The sequence below is a fragment of the Nicotiana tomentosiformis genome, chromosome 3, assembly GCF_000390325.3.
Source record: "Nicotiana tomentosiformis chromosome 3, ASM39032v3, whole genome shotgun sequence".
Taxonomy (NCBI): Eukaryota; Viridiplantae; Streptophyta; class Magnoliopsida; order Solanales; family Solanaceae; genus Nicotiana; species Nicotiana tomentosiformis.
The window spans coordinates 129,746,084-129,766,746 of NC_090814.1; the positions used below are offsets into that span (position 1 = coordinate 129,746,084).

General features: G+C 35.0%; 1 protein-coding gene across 11 annotated transcripts; it reads left to right on the top strand.

Moving 5' to 3' along the window:
• The first annotated feature begins 5,247 nt into the window (after positions 1-5,247).
• On the top strand, positions 5,248-20,331 carry LOC104106079 (uncharacterized). 11 transcript variants are annotated; one of them, XR_011414988.1, is made up of 7 exons: positions 5,251-6,237; positions 12,256-12,658; positions 14,809-15,018; positions 16,463-16,585; positions 19,005-19,075; positions 19,253-19,521; positions 19,728-20,331. XR_011414988.1 is itself a non-coding variant. In XM_018774112.3 (6 exons), the coding sequence occupies exons 2-5, from the start codon at positions 12,580-12,582 to the stop codon at positions 19,058-19,060; spliced, it is 468 nt and encodes a 155-aa protein (XP_018629628.1). In that variant the 5' UTR covers positions 5,251-6,237; positions 12,256-12,579; the 3' UTR covers positions 19,061-19,075; positions 19,728-20,331. The 11 variants fall into 11 exon arrangements, 2 of the variants coding, with proteins under 2 accessions (XP_018629628.1, XP_070053688.1); XR_011414989.1 differs by having other exon boundaries at positions 19,434-19,521; XM_018774112.3 differs by lacking the exon at positions 19,253-19,521.
• Positions 20,332-20,663: the final 332 nt, after the last annotated feature.

The following is a 20,663-nucleotide window of genomic DNA, read 5'->3' on the forward strand; positions in this document are numbered from 1 at the left end:
TATGTGAAGAAGGATTTGCAACTACTATGATTTCTGCCAAGAAAATTACACTTGAAATGAACATCGAACCCGAATTTCGTAAGAAACGTGTGATATATAGGAAGTAATAACAACTTGATGAGAATGTTGATAATAAAATCTCAAAATCTTTTGAAGAGTCATTTGGAGTTGATTACTTTATACATAATAGACACGACTATTTTTTTCACTTCAAAATAGATTTGAACAATTCGAAGCATATGAAAATATTTTTGGTTTCCTATTTAGCAGTAAAAATTAAGGTCACTAGATCATGGAAATTTGAAAAAATATTGTCTTATCTTGAATATTCCTTAAAGCATAATAATCAATTCGATATTGATGGTTTAGATTTATTTTCGAAATTAAAAGTATTAAGAAAATAGTACAATTAGAAGATAACAGTTTAATTGATACACTCGGTCAAATAAAAAGATTTGATTATTTTTCTAATGCCTATATTGCTTGTGGAATAATGTTAATAACTCTTGTTACCAGCACTTCATTGGAAAGAAGTTTTCAAAATTAAAATTGATAAAATCTTACCTAAGATCAACGATGTTTTGAGAAAAGTTAAATGGATTAGTTATATTGTCAATTAAGAAAGACTTATTAGGAGTTATTGATTATAAGAAAATTATTAATAACTTTGTATCTAAGTTAGCAAGAAAATAGACTTCAAATAAATAAAAAATAATAATTTTTTAAAAAAAGTTAAGGCCCTCGTAAAGTTTGGCTTTAGGCCACAAAACTTGTCGGGCCGCCCCTGGTGTGACCACTTGGACATCTATAGGAACGAATATCCTGTTTGTGGCTCGTCTAGCCTTATGGTACCGGGTTCATCTGAACCCAGTACTTTTGACGTGGGGAATAATTTATATGTAAAAATTCATTAATATTACAATAAATAGTAGCTATGAATCCATAACTTTAAAAATATAATGGGTTCAATACTAAAAAATTCAGATATTGAACCCATAGAGTTAAAATTTCAGATTCGCATGTGCTCGTCACAATTAGCTACTATAGTGATATATTAGGTTGTCTCCGCGGATTGTAATTTTCATCCAAATGCGGGTATATTGAACTTTAATTTATGACTGTAAGTAACTGAAGAAAAGCTTAAGATAAGTTTTTCCCCACGACTACGTATTTCATCTCGCGTGCCATGTTCTTTTGTTTCTTAAAGTCTCTGCATAAATGAGTGCCTTTTCAAATGTGAAATAAATGAGAAAAAGCCAAAGTGTCTTCTTTTGAACACATTGAAAGTGTCAGAAGGAAAAAAATAAAAATAAAAGGCAGATTGATGGCTCCTTAAGGAGTTTGAATGAATCCAAATGTCATGTGGTGGACCTTGAAGAACTAAAGAGAGTATCTGAACTGTAACAAGTTGGCATCTTTGAAGCTTAACTTTTTAGGGAAAACTAATCTGCCATGCTGCGGCCATTCATTAGGCATATGACGTGGGAAGGCTTGTTTTTGAGCAAAGAGTCAATTTAACAGTCTATTCCCTTACCAAATATAGGCAACAATCAGATGCTTCAATAGCTATTGCATGAAATTCATTCTTAGTTAGAGATGCATTAGAATTTCAGATATTAGACAGATAACGGATTTAGCTTATACCACTCAAACCGGAAAGAATCGTTACACTATGAGTAATGTATTTTAACATGTTGTAAAAGGTCATCTACTTTATTTTTTAACATGTCACATTACATAACATGTCTTATTTTCAAGTTACTAATATGTCATATTATTAAAATTCATGTGAACACTTGTAGTTATCTTTTAAGTAACCTGATAGTGTATGAATTTGAATAACTTTCTCAGAAAATAATTTAGCGACTTTGAGTAAAAGTTGAGCAGCCATTTATGAAATTTCTCCAACTTCTTTTCGAAGTGAATTTCATATACAGACACAACTTCAATCTTCAAATACTCTTAAACAGAGCTGGGGCCAAGATTTAAAGTGTGTGGATTCTCAATTAATCACCTATAGCTCCACTTCTTCTCTTAAACTTCAACTTCAAATTCAAATGCTATGTTCTTTCTACTACAACCAAATATTATCCAAACCCTATTAATTAATTTTTTTTTTTGCTTTGGTAGAAAGTGCTCTGACATTGAACTGTGTTGTAACAATTTAGGGGCGTTCATGGTTCGGTTTGGATCGGTTTTTCCTAAAAAGAAACCAAACCCAAGTAAGTTAGTTCTTCAAATATCTGAACCAAACCAAACCAATTAAGTCGGTTTTATCGATTTTTTGATTTTTTATCGATTTTTTTCTTAAATATGAAACATACACTACCAAACACATATTCCGACGAGTACATTTTCAACGTAACACTATCAAACCAATTGCTCTTTGAGAAATCTATCATTTACCAAGATATATTGATGATAATTGAATCAAATAGTGATGAATAATTTAATTACCAATCAAACTAGAATATAAAAACAAAAAATTAGATTATTATAATAACAAAGAACTAGACTAAAATATAAATGACTAATATGTACCATAAAATTTTAGAAACTTTATATAAAAATATACATACATACATATATATACATATATATATATATATATATATATATATATATATATATATATATATATATATATATATATAGGTGTAATAATAAATTTAAATAGCTACTTCTATAGTTGGTTTGGTTCGATTTTTTCGGTTATTTTTTGGTTAAAACCAAAACCAAACCAAATTTGATCGGTTTTAAAATTCAAAACCAAAACCAAACCAAACCTAAAAAGTATCAATTTTTTTGGTCGATTTGGTTCGTTTTTCGGTTTGGATTGATTTTTCTGAGTTTTTATGACCCCCATGTAACATACTCTACAAAATTTTCAGTAATACACTAGTAGGACCGGCATTTTAACAAGTAGTAGTACTATCTCCGTTTCAATTCATGTGAACTCGTTTGATTAGACACGGAGTTTAAGAAAAAAATGAAGACTTTTGGAATTTGTGGTCCTAAACAAGTCAAAAAGGGGTCAAGCGTATTTGTGTGGTTATAAAAACTTCTCATTAAGGGTAGAATTGAAAGTTTAAACTAAATTATTTTCAAGTTTAAAAATGTATCATTGTTTTTGAAACGGACAAAAAAGAAAATAATTTTACGTAAATTAAGGATGGATTAATACTTTACCTGGGAAAAGGGGCAAATTTCACTTGGGTGAAATATGAATGGAGGGGTAATTGGTTGTCACAACCTCCATAATATCGATATAGAAATTTTGTCATAGTTGTACAAAAACTAGCACATGGGTTGAAACCATTAGGTACAACAGAGTGGTCCCTTAAAGAAAATCTTGTAACCCTGGAATAGTATGATTAGACCATCCAAATTAAACCATGTATCCAACAATTGTCTTCTTTTTGGAAACTAATCCCGCTAGTCGGCAACCAAATTAGGGAGAGTGATTTTAAGTTCCTAATACTCATCAATTTTGCTAAATTTGACCCTGTAATCTCCCTTCTTCTATGATTCCCACTTTTCCATTATTAATGATGTTGATAGCTCACTAAATTTTGGTTTTGAGCCTTCTTCTTGGCTACAAATACTTTTTGGTTCTTTAGTTTTTTTTTTCCGGCTAGTGGCAAAGTCGGAAATAGTGTTAAAGATATTCAACGATGTTAAAAATTTATGTTTAAAAATTAATATTTGACATAAGTATAATTTTTTGACAAAAAGTGTTCGAAACCTCTATCACTCACACAAAGAGCACAGAAAATAATAACAAAGAAAATGTGGGTTTTAAAATATACTAGTAGTAATCTTTTAAGTAGGAAGTACTATAAACCAACTGAAGAGTGTGTAAAAATAGCAGTTGAGAGTCCATGATTGTAAAAGGTACAAGACAATAGAAGATGCCATACCAGCTAGCATATTGTGCACATTAATCTCCCTACTTGTGTTTCACTTAAGGTGTCTGCCATAGAAAGCTTTTAGCTCAGACTCTTCCTTCCCCCTTTAATGTGGGCATATTTTCTGAAAAAAAACTTACATTCAATGCTTCTTTCAATTATTACATTGTTTAGAACTTCTGTCCAAAACATTTAAAGAAATTATGTATATATTGTTCAGAACCGACAAATTTATCACCCATAGGGACAGAGTGTCAAACTATTTTTTTTTTTTTCGTTTCTTTATTACTTTTGTTGCGTGCATGCACATCATTAATCAATATATACTGAAATTAAATCTCATTGTCCCAACTGAATGAAAAAGATGCTAATGTTTAAGCTGCTATCTAAGTTGAACTAGTTATGTATGAAGTTTTCCTTGTGGAGAAAAAGGGATTGCATCACTTCCATCTTCTCATACTTTAAATAACAGGTCAAATCTGGTTAGTTGTGACTTTACCTTTTCTTCAAAAACATGTATAGAGGGTGACAGTCACCCATTTGGAGTTCCCAATCCATGTGGAATAACTCTGCTCCTGTTTTCCTATGACACATTTGCTCCATAGTTTGGATTATTGCAGCGAAGGAAAGTGGCCTAGATGAGCAAGCCGGTATGTGTGTGTATATATATAAAAAGACTTATCTTAAATTTGAAACTTAATTAATTTAAACTTCTAATTTTACAGTGAAAAGTGAGACTTATTTAAGCTCACAAGCTTTAATTTTTTTTATAGCAACACAAATGTTATGTCATATTTAAAATGAAATAGAAAGAGTATTTAGAATAGATGTTAACAAGATGCTATGTTGCTCAATTTTTCAGTCGTAGTGTAGACAAGCGCTCATGGGCAAACGGTGGGCTGCGCTTGCTGGTTGGGCTCATATTAAGTTGCTGCTACTTAGAATGCAGAAGTCTCAAATGAAATGTTCACTTATAGGCTTTAGCCCAATTTTACTACAGATAGGACGGCCCGTAGATTCTTGACATAATTGGAAGAAAAACTCGTAGAAAAAAGTTTTCTGTGTATATTGAATGAATTGTAATCTGTACAGTGCACGTATATAAACAAGAAAGAGTGAAATTTATGTATAATTCTATCCACTTGTCCCTATTCAATTTATTCTCTTATAACTAACTAACAGATATGGAATAAATATTCACAGCTGATAAAACCTACACAATACAACTCTATTAAACAGGCCCAAAACGTTGAGTGCCCAACTTGTATATTTGAAGCTTTGGGCCCAATTAGTCAGCTGAAGCTTTAGCCCAATTAGTGTAGTCAAAATATCTCCCTTTGTATATGTCTGATTCACGTGTAAGCAAATGAGACCAAAACACCACATCTGCAAAAGATAAGAAACCTAGCCGACTTGAACCACCGTGGAACCTTCGAGAGAAACACCACTACCACCATTAGAACCACCGTCTCCAACACCCATCCTCAAGTTGGAGGAGATGAAAGAACACCCAACTTGCCCAATAAATTGTGATGAGAAGGTCCAGCTATCGGTTTAGTGAACAAATCAGTTGAGAAGAGGATCGAACAAATGAAAGAGAAATCAAGTTCGAGAAACTGTTGTCTCACGAAATGGCAATCAATTTCAACGTGTTTCGTTCGCTCATGCAAGACGAGATTTTTAGCGATATGAATCGCCGCTTGATTGTCGGAATGAAGTGGTACTAGTAAAGAAATGGGGAGAGACAGATCTTCAAAGAGGCGTACTAACCATGTCAATTCTGCTACTACACGCCGCATAGAACGGTATTCCGCTTCTGTTGAGCTGAGAGAAATGAAAGTCTGTTTCTTCGATTTCTATGAAATTGGAGACCCTCCAAGGGAAATGAAGAAATCACTCATTGATTTCCTTGTTTCTGGACAAGTTCCCCAATCTGAGTTGCAAAAAGTGATGAGTTGAAACGACGGGGAAGCTGTCATGAAAAGCCCCAAACATGGGTCTTTCAACAGATATCGTAGAACATGAAGAACAGCATGCAAATGGGGCTTTCTCGAATCCTGCATATATTGACTCAAATGTTGCACTATAAATCAAAGATATGGTCGGGTATGAGTCAGGTAGTTCAATTTACCCCAAAGATTCTGGTACAAAGTTGGAGAAGAAAGGGACTCCCCTGTTTTGGCAAGCAATTTGATAGTGGGATCAAGAGGAGAGGAAACAAAGGAGCAATACAGTGAATCAAATTCCTCTAGCAAATCCATAGTGAATTTCCTTTGACAAAGAATCAATCTGGTTGACTCACGAAGAACTTCCATGCCAAGGAAGAAGTGTAAGTCCCCGAGATCTTTTATTCTGAACTCTTGATCTAGAAATATTTTTAATGCATGTAATTCATCCATGTCATTCCCTGTAATAGAATGTCGTCTACATACACAGCCACAATAAATATAGAGGATTCCGACTTTATAAAAAATAATCATTCAACGAATGAGAAAATCCCTTGAAATTCAGGGCCGTTGTAAGTCGTGCATACCATTGTCTGGATGCCTGACGAAGCCCATAAATGGATTTCCTTAATCTATACACATTTGTCGGTGAAGAGGGTTCAACCCCTGCTGGGAACTTCATATAAACTTCTTCATTCAATTCACCATGTAAGAAAGCGTTATTCACATCCAATTGATAGAGCCCCCACCCTTTCTTAATTGATATAGAGAGAATACACCGGATAATTGTTATTTTGACCACGGGAGAAAATGCTTCTGTAAAATCTATCCCTTCTTGTTGTATATCTCCCCTAATTATCAATCTTGCCTTCAGTCTTTGTATACTCCCATTAGAATGTTGCTTCACCTTGTAGACCCATTTACAAGACAAAGCCTTTCTTTTAGGGGCAATTCTACCACTTCCCAGGTTTTATTAAACTCAAGTACTGTAATTGTTTTTTGCCATAGCCTCCTACTAACCAGGATGTAGTGCTGCCTGTGTATTGCTACTAGGTTCTTGGATATTGGACAATGCATTAAGTAGATGTTAGTTAGCGGTGGAAAGACCATGAAAATGGAAAGAAGATGGTGAGATTGGTGAGAGGAAACAAAGAGTACTAACATTAGTAAGTTGAATTTCATTGCAAATGTAGTCCTTTAGATAAGAAAGTGCAATGTGTGGTCTAGAAGATCTTCTAATTAAGTTATCCATAATAGGTTCAGGACTAGTTGGAGAACAATTAGGAATGTGGACTGTCACGACCCAAAATCCCACTAGTCGTGATGGCACCTAACCCAATCCGTTAGGTAAGCCAATTTCCAACAATCCAATTCCAATAAAATTAATTAAAAGAAAATATCTAAAACCAATACATCTTCCCTAGAACTGGTAGTACAAATCGTGAGTTTCTAAGAATAAAGTGTACAAAGCGGAAATGAAATAAATACATAGTCTGTTTGAATAATACACAAACAGAGTTTTTATAAATCTAAGGCTACCCTTAACAAGAGGCAGCTACAACAGGAACGCAGGTACATCTTCAGATCCCGCAACCATCGAGCACAGCAACAACGACAGCCAATATCTGCACGCAATGTGCAGAAGTGTAGTATCAGTATAACCGACCTCATGTACTGAGTAAGTAACAAACCTAGCCGTAGGTTGAAAGCAGTGACGAGCTTCTACCAAGGTCGGGTCCAAAACTACTAGTCCACAATAGTCCATAACAACATAAAGCAAATAGTACCAGAAGAAACACAGAGATAAAAATGCTCAGCCGCAACATGATTTCAAAAATAATAGTTCTTCCTTTCAAATACATCAGTGAAAACCCAAATCGTTTGCCGAAGTTGCCAAAAATATGAATAATTTGAGAATAGTAATTCTTCCAAAAATCATTTTAATAGTAAATAAAATATCTCATTTTCTTTCCCAGATAACCAGTGTGAAACAAATGCATCACTATGCCCATCTGTCAACATGTGTGAAAAATCATGAATAATGCGATACCATACAACATGAGGAAAACACATCTCTATGCGTATATGTCGTGTGCGTGTCAATGCAATGTATCTTGGAGATTGCACTCATGTACTCACAGTCTCAGAGTACTCAATCTCATTGTCTCGCATTCTCTCTCACTATGCTCAACACACTCAATCACTCAGCGCTATACAATACTTGTTGCGGCGTGCAGCCCGATCCCTGTTTATAGTCGATTGCGCTCACTGGGGGTGTACAGACTGCGCTCACTGGGGGTATATATATAAAGCCAACATGGCCTGCTGCGACGTGTAGCCCGATCCCAAAAATATCCTCACAATCAGGCCCTCGGCCTCCCTCAGTCGTCAATCTCTCCAGTCTCTCTTTCATGGGCTCACAATGTCATGAGAATAGCCCAAAAATGATGATAATGGTGTATCAATAAATAACAACAGAGACAGAGATATGATATGCAATGAAATGAATATGACTGAGTATAAATTTTCATTTTAAAATAAATATTTCACAACAATATGACCTTTGTGGGTCCCAATAATACTGGCACATAGCCTCAACATGATTTTTAATATGCTTTTCAGCTCAATTTCTTTAACTCATAAAATCGCATGGAAAATGCCAAGATCATTTAAGTACAAACTTCCACAGAAACAATTATGTCACAATTTCTATAGTGCACGCCCACACACCCGTCACCTAGCATGTGCGTCACCGCCCAACAATTCACGAAATACATATATTCAGGGTTCATACCTTCAACTCCAAGATTAGAAAAGTTACTTACCTCGAACAAGCCAAATCCAATGCCGAGCAAGCTAAACAATGTTCCAGAAATCCCATTATGCGCGTATCAACTTCCAAAGGGCTCGAATCTAGTCACAATTAATTTGATTCAGCTCACAAAAATTATAGGAATTAATTCCATATCAAAATATTAATATTTTCCAAAAATTCGAAATTATGCCTCAAATATCACCCGTGGGGCCCACGTCTCGGAATCCGATAAAACTCACGAAATCCGAACCCCCATTCAACCACGAGTCCAACCATACCAAAATTACTCAAATCCGACCACAACTCGGCCTTCAAATCCTCAATTAAAGTGTATGAATTTTTCTACTATTTTCAACCCAAAACACTAATTTGTTGATAAAAACAATAATAGATTCGTGTAATTTAACCAAAACCGAATTAGAATCACTTACCCCGTTGTTTCCCTTGAAAAACTCACCAAAATCGCCTCTTCCCGAGCTCAAATCCGTCAAAAATGAAAAATGGGACGAAATCCCATTTTTAGAACTTAAACTCACTGACCAGGCTTTTCTTTTTCGTGAACGTGACAGGTCCCTCGCGTTCGCGAAGCACAACTCGAATGCCCAGAAATTTAACTCTTCGCGAACGCGACCGTGGCTTGGCGAACGCGAAGCTTTGCAAATCTTACCCTTCGCGAACGCGCCCACGGCTTCGCGAACGCGAAACTTTACCAGCTCAGACCTTCGCGAACGCTACCTCGCGAACGCGTAGAACAAGAACCCGGGGTCCCCAATCGCCTCACTCCTCTTCGCGAACGCGACACCTCTCACGCGTCCGCGATGCACACACAGACCATACCTTCGTGTTCGCGTCCTCCCCTTCGCGAACGCGAAGAACGAAACCTCACACTCAGAAAACACTCGCGAACGCGAGAGAAAATCAGAAAAATGCAGCAACAGATATCACCAATCTCACCAAGGCCAAAAATGATCCGTTAACCCTCCGGAATTCACCCGAGCCCCTCTGGACCTCAACCAAATATACCGACAAGTCCTAAAACATCATACGGACTTAGTCGAACCCTCAAATCACCTCAAACAACGCTAAAACTATGAATTACACCCTAATTCAAGCTTAATGAACTTTGAAATTTCTAGTTTCTACAAACGACTCCGGAACCTATCAATTCACGTCCGATTGACCTCAAATTTTGCACACAAGTCATAAATGACATAACGGAGGTATTCAAATTTTCAGAATTGGATTCCGACCCCGATATCAAAAAGTCAACCCCCGGTCAAACTTCCCAAAAATTTAACTTTCGGCATTTCAAGCCTAATTCCACTACGGACCTCCAAATAATTTTTCGGACACGCTCCTAAGTCCAAAATCACCATACAGAGCTATTGGAATCATCAAAATTAAATTCCGAGGCCGTTTACACATAAGTCGACATCCGGTCACTATTTTAACTTAAACTTTAAACCTTGGAACTAAATGTTCCAATTCATTCCAAAACCTCACCGGACCCGAACCAATTGCCCCGGTAAGTCACACAATAACTGTAAAGCCTAATTTGAGCAGTAAATGGGGAAGCGGGGTTGCAGTACTCAAAACGACCGGTCGGGTCGTTACATGGACTGTTTGTTTAATGAAAGTACTCGTGTGAGGACTAGGTGCAGAGACCGTGGATGAAAAATTAGGAATGTGGACAGTAGAATTGACTGGAGTAGCTGAATGTTGTGAGGGTGAAGTGCGTTCTCTATAAGTGAATGAGTGTGTATTGGGACATCATTTGAGTTGACAAACCTAGAAAAATTCTCAGAAGTAAGTGGGAAATAAGAATTTCCTGCATCGGTTGACTTCAGAGAAGCAAAAGAAAAAAAGTTTTCATGAAAAACACAACATCCCTTGAAACAAAAGCTTTCAAAGTTTTCAGATTTAACATTTTATATCCTTTCCTTCCATGTGGATAACCTAGGAACACACAACAAATTGTCTTTGGTTCAAACTTTCTTCTATGACTTGATAAAGTGGAAGCAAAACATAGGCAACTAAAACACTTCAGGTTATGATAATTTGGCTTAGAATTGAAAAGCAATTCATAAGGAGTTTTGTATTGGATAACTTTGGATGGATATCTATTAATCAAATAGGTTGATTGATAAGATAAAAATACTATGCATAATATGAGTTGTTATTGAATCCTTAATACTGATATTATTATTCTCTTGTAGGTAATATCAAAATATAAATAAAGAAATAAATAAGAATGAAGGAGGAAGTTGAAAATGGAAAAGAAAGAAACTAGCATCACCAAAAGTCACGTGTACACTTGATGTACACCATTCTCTCATCAAAATTCATTTCAATGTTGGCAAGTTGGCAAAGATGAAAGTGAAACTTTGTTGTACACGGCAAAAGCAATGGAAATATCTATAAATACTGTCATTTTTACAAAGCTCGAAGAACAGACTTCGAGGGAGGAAAAAAGCAAATAAAGTGTTTCTATGTTTAGAAGTCTGCAGTTATTAGTTTCTTTCAGCTATCAATATTGGAAATTATTTGGTTCCTCCTTTTAATTAAATAGCGGGAATTATTCTTCTTGAATATTTCTTTCTATTTTCTTATAATGGACAAGAATATTTTCATTAGTAGTACTAACTCCAGTATGGAGTAATTTTCTTTTGTTTTGGGAGAATGATGGGTCTTAATATTTCTTTATAATTAGTAGATATTATTTCTCAATTTCACATGCTTGAGCTGAAGCTTTTTATTTAAATTTTATCTGCTTTATAGTTGGGTGTTATTTAATTAGTTAGCATCTATCTATTTCGTACTACATATTAACTTCTTACTAATTCTGTAATCGAAAGAGGCGGAAGAAGTAATAGTTAATTTTGGTATTAATAGATGTTAATTTGTATTTAGTGACATCTAGCTCTTATATGTTAAAATTGATTTTACACTTATTTGTAATCGAAAGAGGTGAATATTGTAGTAATCAATTATAACAAGTAAGGTAACCAAAAGAGACTTACTAAAAAGAGCATGTTTTAGTTCAAGTATATATTTCTGGTTCTTTAATATTACCATTTTAACGATTAATTTGTATAACCGAGAGGAGTACATTTAATTGTTCAACTATAGTAATAATATATAAATGTAATCGTGAGAGGCATTTATAACATTTCTAAGAAATAGAAATTGAAGAATAAATATATCTACTATATAATAAAATTATTAAGTGAAGTCAGGATCCCAACACCTTTTTATTATATTTGTGAAAAATAAAATATTTTCTATTGCTCTATTCATGCATTCTTAGTTAGTTATTTCACAACTCAACTCTTTCTTATTTCTCAAATAGTAATTAAAACAAGAAACGTCTATAGAATAGATATACCAATCTATGTGTATTCGACATCTTTCTATACGATTATTTGACAGAGTACTGAGTTTAAATTATACACACGCAAGAAACTCGTCAAATTGTTGGCGCCGTTGTCGGGGATTGGCTAAAGTCTACTACAGATTAACTGTTTTACTACTAATTTGAGATTTCTTTTATTGTCTAATTATTTTAACTTTTCTGCGAAAATTTCAGAAAGTGTATGACCCGTTCCTCTTCTAGAGAACTAGTCGAATACGATCCGGAAATTGAAAAATCCTTGCGATTGTTGCGAAAAGAACAAACCTCACGATCTCAAATTTTCACATTAGAGAAAATGGAGAACGAAGAACCCAATAACCAACTTCCACCACATCAAGTAGAATAACAGTTTGATGAGGTGGTACCATGACGTGATAGAATACTCCATGATTATGCAAGACCAGATCATTTTGAAGGAGAATCAAGTGTAAGGAGACCACCAATAGCAGCAAATAACTTTGAAATCCGTACAGGCTTGATTCAGACTATCAAACAGTTATGTCAGTTTACTGTGATGCAAGTGAAGATCCCCATGCCCATTTAATTGATTTAAGTGAAGATCCCCATGCAAGACCAGGTACAATGGTGTTACAACAGACGCTATTAGCTTACGACTTTTTCCTTTTTCTTTAAAAAGTGAAGCCAAAACCTGGTTGCGAAGCCTACCAAGAGGTTCTATTACAACATGGGACCAAATGACCCAAACCTGCAAAGACAATTAAAATGAAGCAAGAAATCAATAATTTTATGCAGACAGATACTGAATCTGTATACCAGGCATGGGAAAGATTAGCAGCAATATTAAGAAAATACCCACATCATGGTATCCAAGACCCTGGTATTTTATACATTTTTTTATCACGATCTTAAGCCCTCTGCTAGAAATATAATTGATGCAGCATCAGGAGGATCAATAATGGAAAAAACCACTGCAGAAATAATGCAACTATTTAATGAAATTTCGAAAAATGTTGTTCAATGGCCCTCAGATAGAATGATTATCAAGAAAACGGCAGGAGTAAATCAAATTGAATCTTTGAATTCATTAGCACAACAAATTGCGACCTTAACACAAAAAGTCGAAGCTTTTCAGGTAGGTGCTCGATCATCATCCCAACTTGAGAATTGTGATTTCTGTAATTGTAATCATCTAAATCATGAATGTCAAGCTTCAACACAAAATGAGGAACAAGTAAATGTGATTGGTTATAGAAATAATTACTCATTCGGTAGTCCCATGGCACAAAAATATCCAGGATTTCAATGGAGTAATCCTAATGGTGCTGAAAATCCTCAAAGATTTTTTAATCAAAAGCAGCAGGTACAGGAACCACCCGATTTTCAAAAATCAAAATTGAGGGCAACAAAATTTTCAACAATATCAGCAGCAGCCTCAAAGAGCTCATCAACAAAGCCTTGAAGTCCTGATGTACAAATTCATTAAGGCTACTGATGAGAAGGTTGAAAGTCAACATTCAGCTATCAAGAATTTGGAAATTCAGGTAAGCGAATTAGCAACCCTCATGTTTGGACAAATTCAAGGTGCTCTACCAAACAACACAAAGAAAACCCCAAAAGAACACCTTAAAGCCATCTCTCTACGATCAGGTAAATCTCTTGATGATCCATATGCAGATAGAGAAAGAAAGCCACAAGAAGTGGAAAAGGTAAATGAAGGTGAGAATAAAATGGAATCTAAGTTTCCAAAAGAACAAAAGAATAAAGGGAAAAATGTACTAGAAAATGAATTGATAACAAATCCTCACTCTGTACCTCTCCCTTTTCCCCAAAAGATGAAAAGACAAAAGCTTGGCAAACAGTTTTCAAAGTTTCGAGATATTTTGAAGCAACTTTACATTAACATATCTTTCACATATGCTTTGATGCAAATGCCTTCATATGCTAAATTTCTCAAAGAAATTTTGTCAAGTAAACGAAAATTGGAAGAAGTTTCAGTGGTTAAGCTTACAGAAAAATGTAGTGCTATACTTCAAAATAAGCTCCCACAGAAATTGGGTGATCCGGAAAGTTTTACAATTCCTTGTACCATGGGAGGTGCTCATTTTGAAAAAGTGTTATGTGATTCAAGTGCTTCAATAAATCTAATGCCTTTTTCAATTTTCAGGAAATTAAAACTTGGTGAAATGAAAGATACTGGTGTGTCTCTTCAATTAGCTGATCAAAGTACTAAGAGACCAAAAGGAATTATTGAAAATATCCTTGTTAGAGTTGACAAATTTGTATTCCCAATAGATTTTATAGTGCTTGAAATGGAAGAAAATACTGAGGTACCATTAATTTTAGGTAGACCATTTCTCGCAACACGGAGAGCAATTATTGATGTTCATCAAGGACAATTAATATTGCGAGTTGATGAGGAAAGAGTGATTTTTGACATGCAGAAAATGATAAAATTCCCTGGGGATGAGTCATCATCATCTTGTTTTCAAATTGACGTACTAGATGACCTTGTAGACGAATACAAAGATAATCAGTTAATTAATGATTCATTGGAAAGATGTTTGGCTAGGTCAGGTACCATAAGTGATGATAACCCCATAATTAGAGAAGAAGCTGAAATACTGGAAAAAGAGTCAGAAAATGAGAAAGTCTCACAAGAACGAGTTCAATTAAAAATTGAACTCAAAGATCTTCGTTCTCATTTAAAATATGTGTTTCTTAAGCCTCAATTATTTTCAGTACTCATTTCATCTTCTTTGACTATAGAACAGGAAGGCAAACTGATTGAAGTCCTGAGAAAACACAAAAGAACCTTAGGGTGGACTATAGCTGACATCAAAGGAATCAGTCCAACTATTTGTATGCACAGGATTCTTATGGAGAATGAGTATAAGCCTATAGTCCAACCCCAAAGAAGACTGAACCCAGCAATGCAGGAAGTCGTCAAGAAAGAAGTGGTGAAACTTCTAGCAGCAGGTATCATTTATCCAATATCTGACAGTCCTTGGGTAAGTCCTGTACAAGTAGTACCAAAGAAAGGAGGTATGACAGTAATAAAAAATGAAAATAATGAACTCATACCTACTAGAACAGTCACAGGATGGAGAGTTTGTATTGATTACAGACGACTTAATGAGGCCACAAGAAAAGACCATTTTCCTTTCCCATTTATTGACCAAATGCTTGAAAGAGTTGCAGGTCATGGTTTTTACTGTTTTCTGATATTCTGGGTATAATCAGATACCTATTGCTCCAAAAGATCAGGAGAAAACCACATTCACATGCCCCCAAGGTACGTATGCTTACCGTAGAATGCCATTTGGACTATGTAACGCTCCTGCTACATTTCAACATGGCATGTAGGCAATTTTCTCAGGCATGGCTGAAAAGTTTCTTGAAATCTTCATGGATGATTTTACACTTTTTGGAAAGACATTTGAAGATTGTCTTTATCATTTAACTTTGGTGCTTAAAAGATGTGAAGAAACAAATTTAGTTCTTAACTAGGAAAAATGCCACTTTATGGTAACAGAGGGAATTGTTTTAGGACATAAAATCACTGCTAAAGGAATAGAAGTTGATAAAACTAAGATTGATCTTATAGCAGGATTACCCCCTCCTACCAATGTTAAAGGTATTAGAAGTTTCTTAGGGCATACAGGTTTTTATAGAAGGTTCATAAAAGATTTTTCAAAGATTTCGAAACCTCTGACTAACCTACTGATGAAAGATGTGAAGTTCGAATTTTCAGATAATTGCATGAAAGCATTTGAAATTCTCAAGGAACAATTGACTAATGCTCCAATTGTTGTTTTTCCTGATTGGAGCCAGTCATTTGAAATAATGTGTGATGCAAGTGATACAACAGTTGGAGCTATATTGGGACAAAAGAGAGACAAGATTTTTAGACCTATTTACTACTCCAGTAGAACCCTCAATGAAGCTCAAAATAATTATGCCATAACTGAGAAGGAGCTACTGGCAGTTGTATTTGCATTTGACAAATTTCTTTCCTATTTGATAGGAACGAAGGTTAGAGTATTTATTGACCATGCTGCTTTAAAGTACTTCTTAGCAAAGAAAGATGCCAAACCCAGATTGCTAAGATGGATACTTCTTTTGCAAGAGTTTGATCTTGAAATAAAAGATAGGAAAGGTTCAGAAAATCAAGTAGCTGACCATTTGTCATGATTAGAAAATCCTCCAACTGAGGCAACAAATATCAAGGAGGAATTTCCTGATGAGCATATTTATACAATTACCACAGTTACAAATCAACCACCTTGGTTTGCTGACATTGCCAACTACTTAGTTGGAGGATGGATCCCAAAAGATTTATCTTATGAACAAAGAAAAAAACTCAAAAAAGAAATTAGATGTTATTTTTGGGACGATCCTTACTTATTTAAATTTTGTGCAGATGGCATGATCCAGAGATGTGTACCAGAAATAGAAATAAACAACATCCTAAGCCACTGTCATGATGGAGCTGTAGGAGGACACTATGAAGGAAGGATAACAGCCGCAAAAGTGCTTGAAGCAGGTTTTTTCTCGCCCACTCTCTTAAAATATGCAAGAAATTACGTCACCACTTGTGACAAATGCCAGAGAAGCGGTAGCATTTCAAAAAGAGATGAGATGCCTCTTAACTCTATTCTTGTGTGTGAAATATTTGATGTTTGGGGTATTGATTTCATGGGTTCTTTTCCTCCATCAAATGGCTGTGAATATATTTTAGTAGTTGTTGATTATGTTTCAAAATGGGTAGAAGCAATAGCTACTAGAAAAAATGATGCTCATGTTGTTTGTGCTTTTCTCAAGAAAAATATTTTTTCTCGATTTGGAACTCCAAGTGTTATCATAAGTGATCAGGGAACTCATTTTATAAACAGACAATTTGCAAATTTGTTATCAAAATATGGAGTAACTTATAAAACAGGAACTCCATATCATGCTCAAACGAGCGGGCAAGTAAAAGTTTCCAACAGAGAATTGAAAAGAATTTTAGAAAAATATGTTGGATCTTCTCGAAAAGATTGGTCTTTAAAGTTAGATGATGCTTTATGGGCATACCGAACTGCTTTCAATACTCCAATAGGCACATCTCCTTATAGATTAGTTTTTGGAAAAGCTTGTCAATTACCTGTGGAATTAGAACATAAAGCATCTATCTATTTCTACTACATATTAACTTCTTACTAATTCTGTAATCGAAAGAGGCGAAAAAAGTAATAGTTAATTCTGGTATTAATAGATGTTAATTTGTATTTAGTGACATCTAGCTCTTATATGTTAAAATTGATTCTACACTTATTTGTAATCGAAAGAGGTGAATATTGTAGTAATCAATTATAACAAGTAAGGTAACCGAAAGGGACTTACTAAAAAGAGCATGTTTTAGTTCAAGTATATATTTTTGGTTCTTTAATATTACTATTTTAACGATTAATTTGTATAACCGAGAGGAGTACATTTAATTGTTCAACTATAGTAATAATATATAAATGTAATCGTGAAAGGCATTTATAATATTTATGAGAAATAGAAATTGAAGAATAAATATATCTGCTATATAATAAAATTATTAAGTGAAGCCAGGATCCCAACATCTTTTTATTATATTTGTGAAAAATAAAATATTTTCTGTTGCTCTATTCATGCATTCTTAGTTAGTTATTTCACAACTCAACTCTTTCTTATTTTCTCAAATAGTAATCAAAACAAGAAACGTCTATAGAATAGATATATCAATCTCTGTGGGTTCGACATCTTTCTATACTATTATTTGACAGAGTACGAGTTTAAATTATATACACGCAAGAAACTCGTCATTGATGTTAATAGGCAATCTCCCTAGAAAGTAATTGGCAAGTGTGACTGAAAATGTAATGCCCTATATGTTTCTAATAAATGCTTATGTTTCCTTTCCACAACTCTATTTTGTTGTGGAGTGGTTACACAAGTGGTTTGATGAATGATTCCTTGGGAGGGAAGAAATTCATGTTTTTCCACTGCCTAACTCAAAAGCATTATCTGATCTTATAATTTGAACCTTTGTGTGAAATTGTCTTTCTACCATTGCTAGAAAAAACTTTAAAATAGGAAAGGCATTTAATTTTGTGCTAAGTAGATAGGTCCAAGTTCTCCTACTAAAATCATCCACAATAGTAAGAAAGTATCTAAAACCATCATAAGTAGGACTCTTATATGGTCCCCAGGTATCTACATGAATTAATTCAAACACTGATTTTGTTGAAATAGAACTTGAGGGAAAGGGGAGCTTTGATTGTCTTGCCATAGGACAAATGACACAAGGATCAGTAAAATTTGAAATAGAAGAAACAAGAATGCTTGCTATATTTCTCATACTACTTAAAGGCATATGGCCTAGCCTATAGTGCCATAACTTGCCTTTTACATTTGAATTAGAAAAACTGAAACAGGAATTAAACTTAGGAGCAGAAACTGCCTTATTTTTGGAAACTAAATTACTACTAGACTTGAGAAAACTCTTGGAAATAGATTTTGAAACTCTTGGCTTGATGATGTAGAGGCTCCCTTTCTCCTTACCTATCTCCAGAGGGCTCTTCGGTGAAGGGCCCTGCAGTAGAAAACTAGAAGTAGGAGTGAAAAGCACATATCGCTTGAGATATTTGCACGACTTATGTATAAACATTAGATTAAATTTAAAGGAAGGAATATAGAGCACATTCTGTAACACTAAGTTAGGTAAAATAGAAACAAAACCAGAATGTGTAACCTTGACTCTATGAGAATTAGGCAGAGTGACCATTACAGGTTTAGGCAGAGGTTTGAAATCAGAAAGAAACCCTTGTTGAAATTCATGTGTTCAGATACACCACCATCCATTATCCATGACTTTTCATCTATTTGAACAAAACTGGCATATGAGTTAAAGAATATAGCTATACCAGCACAATTGACATTTGCATATGCATCAGGAGTAACAACATTCTGTTGTCCCATGTTGACTTGCTGGAGCAGCTGCAACAGTTGAGTCACATTCTCTTTGGTAAGTGTCTGCACATCTGTAGCATTGATAGCTCCTTGCTCACTGCTTTCTCCTGAATTGAAAGCATTGTTTGCTTGTGCTGATCCATGAAATTTCTTCTGCTTTGTGAACTTAAAATATGTAGGGAAGCCATGAATCTTATAACATTTCTTAATGCTATGTCCTGGCTTTTTGCAGTAAGCAAGGATACTAGAAAATTTCTTTCCCTCAAAACCTCCTTTCTTTCCTTTGTATTCACTGTATTTCTTGACCCCTCGTGACCGATTTGCTGCAATGAAAGATGCAGCATCATGTGTAACATGTATCTCCCTCTGTTTTTCATCTTGGATAACCAAGGAATATGTTTGTCCAAGTGAAGGCATGGGAGAAGACAAAAGGATATTGCTCCTGACTCCTATGAAAGAGTCATTTAGACCCATTAAGAACTGAAGCAGTTTCTCATCTTGGTGAGCCTTGAAATTCTTTGCTTTAGCACCACACTCACACTCACAAACACAGACAGAAAAAGTGTTTAGTACATCTAGCTTATCCCATAGGCTCTTGATTTTGTAAAATAGCCTGATACATTAGAATTACCTTGCACAACAACACTTAGTTCCTTTTGTAGTTAGAATAATTTTGCTCCATTTGTCTGACCAAACCCGTCTTCCAGGTCACTCCAAAGATCCTTTACACTTTGTGAGTACAAGACACACTCTGTTATCGTGAGTTGAGAAATCATGAGAGCACCATGTCATTGCAACGAGCCCAGACCCTTTGAAGACCAGATTCAACACCAGGAACAACTAAGGATCCCCATCAACGAATCCCAGTTTGTTCTTGGCTAAAAGAGCTATGACAACAGTTCTCCTTCCAACCTCCATATCCTCTTATATCAAAGACTGAAGAAACGAGATTCATCCCTCGATAATCTGAGGGATGAAGATAATATGGGTAACCAGAATCAAACAACCCAGTTGCAGTGGAACCAACTGCAACAGATGTAGCTACAATCGGAGTAGCTGGGGTTAGTCCATCAGTGGTCTAAGATTCAGTAGCCATTGTTGTAGTGAGAAGTTGTGTTTGAAAATTTGATCTGTAAAAAAAATGAGCTAGGAGAAGAAAAATATTAGAGCAGATTAGACATGTTATGATACCACGACAAAATTGGAAGAAAAACTTGTAGAAAAAGTTTTCTCTGTATATTGAATGAATTGTAATTTGTACAGTGCATGTATATTAACAAGAAAGAATGGAATCTAAAAATAACTTACCTATCCACCTGTCCCTATTCTATTTGTTCTCTTATAATAAACTAACAGATATGAAATAAATATTTACAGCTGATAAAACCTACTCAATATAACTCTATTAAACAGGCTCAGAACGTGTAGTGCCCAACTGGTATATCTGAAGCTTTGGGCCCAATTAGTGTAGTCAAAATATCTCCCTATATATATGTGTGATTCACGTGTAAGCAAATGAGACCAAAACACCACATTTGATTAACATAAGAAACCTAGCCGCCTTGAACCACCGTGCAACCTTCGAGAGAAACACCACACCACCTAGAAGAACCATGCAATATAATGAATAAGACAAGAATGAT